The 2,594-nt window shown below is 35.0% G+C and overlaps 1 protein-coding gene across 1 annotated transcript; it reads right to left on the reverse strand.

Moving 5' to 3' along the window:
• Positions 1-462: 462 nt before the first annotated feature.
• LOC146936295 (F-box/LRR-repeat protein At4g14096-like) lies at positions 463-2,150 on the reverse strand. Its single transcript, XM_085751220.1, has 3 exons — positions 1,212-2,150; positions 895-1,103; positions 463-632 (listed from the first exon to the last, which is right to left on the reverse strand). Exons 1-3 carry the CDS (start codon positions 2,148-2,150, stop codon positions 536-538), a joined length of 1,245 nt encoding a protein of 414 aa, XP_085607346.1. The 3' UTR covers positions 463-535.
• Between the last annotated feature and the right edge of the window lie 444 nt (positions 2,151-2,594).

The raw sequence follows: 2,594 nt of genomic DNA on the forward strand, positions 1-2,594 counted from the left end.
TCTTGGAAGAGCCTAGAGATGCGCTAAGATCTATCTAGGAGTCTTTTCAAAGGTCATGGCTCAACCTATGGAAAGCTACTGATGATCAACTTAGTAATGTTGCATTTTAAGTACTATGATTGTGAGGAGATGGAACATTTTCTTTCCCTTTTGGTAGTTTGCACAAACTCAGCTCTGGAGAGAATAACTTGCACAAACTCAGAATCTTCAATTTATGTAATGCATCTATACACTAGCGAATAGTTGTACAACAACATAAATTTTCACATTCAACTGACAACAATCTAAAGAAAAGAGTTAAGTCAACATACCTTTAGATTGATATAACATCAAACCATGCTCTCCAAATAAAATACAAAAGGACCAAACACATGACTATAAAATATTCCAATGTAATTCCCTTTGAAAGTCGATTACTTCAAATAAAATAGGAACTACAATATAGTAGAATGCAGGAAAATAATTAAATTTTAAGCATGTTATCTAGAAAGTAGAAAGATGTCTCTACACTTAAAAGTATTCTCTTGATTCCAATCTATTGACAAAACTTATGCATATAAAATTCCTCTAGCTTTTGTTGTCTCCACCATGCATTTTCTGCAAAACCCAGCACTACAACTTTAACTTCTATTCTTGTGTGATCTTGCTTCTGGTTTCAACTGAAAAGGTAACACCATTAAGAACTTGTTTATTCACAAATTCAGATTACAAGCCTTATATGAACTCAAACAAGTAGGTCATTTTCTTTTTACTAGACAAGTACAACATCAAGAAAAATGGAAGCCAATCCAAAAACAAAAGGCAATAAACCAAAGTGAAAACAAGTTCTATTTAAAAATTGGAAAGCAAATTCCACCTTAATCATCATTATCTATGATGGTAATCTTTGCTAACGGTGAATTTTGAAGCAAAAATTCCACTACTCCATCAGGTATGAATTTAGCTTTAATTAACTGAATTCCGACACCTTTTTTCTTGAACTTGTGAAATTTCAGTAATATGTATAATCCAGGTGTAAGCGGTTTCATTTCGACTTGTAGTGACTCCAAGTTACACAAGGAAGTTAGTTTAATCTTGAACAAATCAGGAACAAAGGAGAGAACCTATGGAATGAAAGTTGGATAGTTATACATTTCAGACAAAATTTATATATAAAGAAACAAAAATGCAAGCAATTGAAGAACAAATTATAAATATAGCGGCCTCAAAACCTGAAGAGTATTAGAAGAGACTGTTAATGATTTGATATTTGAAAGCTCTAGCAGCCAGCTAAGTAGGGTTGCAGAATCCTTTTTGACCGCGCCGATGTATACTGCATCAATGTATAAGTGTGTAATAGAACAAGGATGGCTCACACATAGTTTTTGATTCGGAGTACCAGTAAAAGCAAAGTTAGAAAGACTGGGAGCATATAACTCGAGTTTGCATTTGTAGCTATAAGGATAATATCCATGCATAGTTAAGTTGACAAGCGTTGTACTTGATATACAAAGGTTTTGTGCTTTTGGAAATCTACAATTTCTAATGATCAAAGTATTCAGTTTGTTCAAGGACGAGAAGGGTTCAGCGTAGCCATAATTATCAGAGTGAAAGTAGAAGCCTTCTAGAGTCAAGGTGGTCAATGTTGGTAAATTCAGAGAACTTGGAAATAATATTTTCCGATATTGAATACCATAGTGAATAGAAATTTCAAGAGACGTTAAAGTTTGTGATGAAAATAAGCAAGACTGAAGTTGTTGAATATCACAAATGACAGACATTCGTAGTTGCTGGACATTGTGTGAAACAGCGTAATTTACCATGCTTTTGAGTATGTCAGGGTCCATGAAATCCTTTGGGGGGTAAAAATCTAGAGTGTGGAGGGAAGTTGAATCATCGCGAAGAGACAAAATTTGAGTCAGCGATTTGATGAAACTGTCGAAAGAGTTAAATCCCATGGAACTTAACCTAAGGGTTGGAATATGGTTTGGGAGACTCTTCCATCGTTTGGAGAGTATGGAAGTTTGAAAAGCTTCTTTGGTGTCTAATAAGGAGAGGATGTGATGGATAATGGAATCTGGTAAATCAGAGAGTCTGTCTTGGTTGTTTTCAATATTCATGTTAGGGTTTGCTGTTATTCTCTTTGTTTTGGGTTTGGGCAGAAGAATCATTGGAAGAAACAAAGTGATTGGAAACGCAGAGTTTTTTCTGAGCGTGATGCAAGATGATGATAATTAGGGTTTAGGACATTATCAGGAAGCAACACTGTTTAAACCCTTTTATCAAACAAAAAAAAACTATGGATCAAGCCCGTCGGGCCGGTCTGTTTAACCCGTGGATGGAGTTGAGATTTTCAAACGGGCTAAAATTAAAATTTTGAAAGTAGCGTGAGAAATAAGTATGGTGCCAAAAACAATTCTCAATCCTTCTCGCCAAAAGTTGTACTAGGCCGAAGCCCGCAAAAAATGTTCTCTCTCCGACGACAGCAAAAGGCAGTATTTATTTGTCACTTAGAGAGGCAGGTGGTCATATACTCGCATTGTTATTAGGTTAAATTTCATCGATAAGAAAGAAAACTTAACACATGGTTTTGAAGACAAACATTTTTTTTGTTA

The sequence above is a fragment of the Medicago sativa genome, chromosome 3 (genome assembly GCF_051527215.1).
Source record: "Medicago sativa cultivar Bolivia chromosome 3, Bolivia_mono, whole genome shotgun sequence".
NCBI lineage: Eukaryota > Viridiplantae > Streptophyta > Magnoliopsida > Fabales > Fabaceae > Medicago > Medicago sativa.

Excerpts from the sequence above, each read along its gene's own strand:
- LOC146936295 (XM_085751220.1), bottom strand. The coding sequence starts at position 2,150 with ATGATTCTTCTGCCCAAACCCAAAACAAAGAGAATAACAGCAAACCCT. Across the intron at positions 1,104-1,211 it reads TCTCTTCTAATACTCTTCAG|GTTCTCTCCTTTGTTCCTGA; the intron begins GTTTTGAGGCCG and ends TTCATTCCATAG. Across the intron at positions 633-894 it reads TTTTTGCTTCAAAATTCACC|AATAGAAGTTAAAGTTGTAG; the intron begins GTTAGCAAAGAT and ends AGATCACACAAG.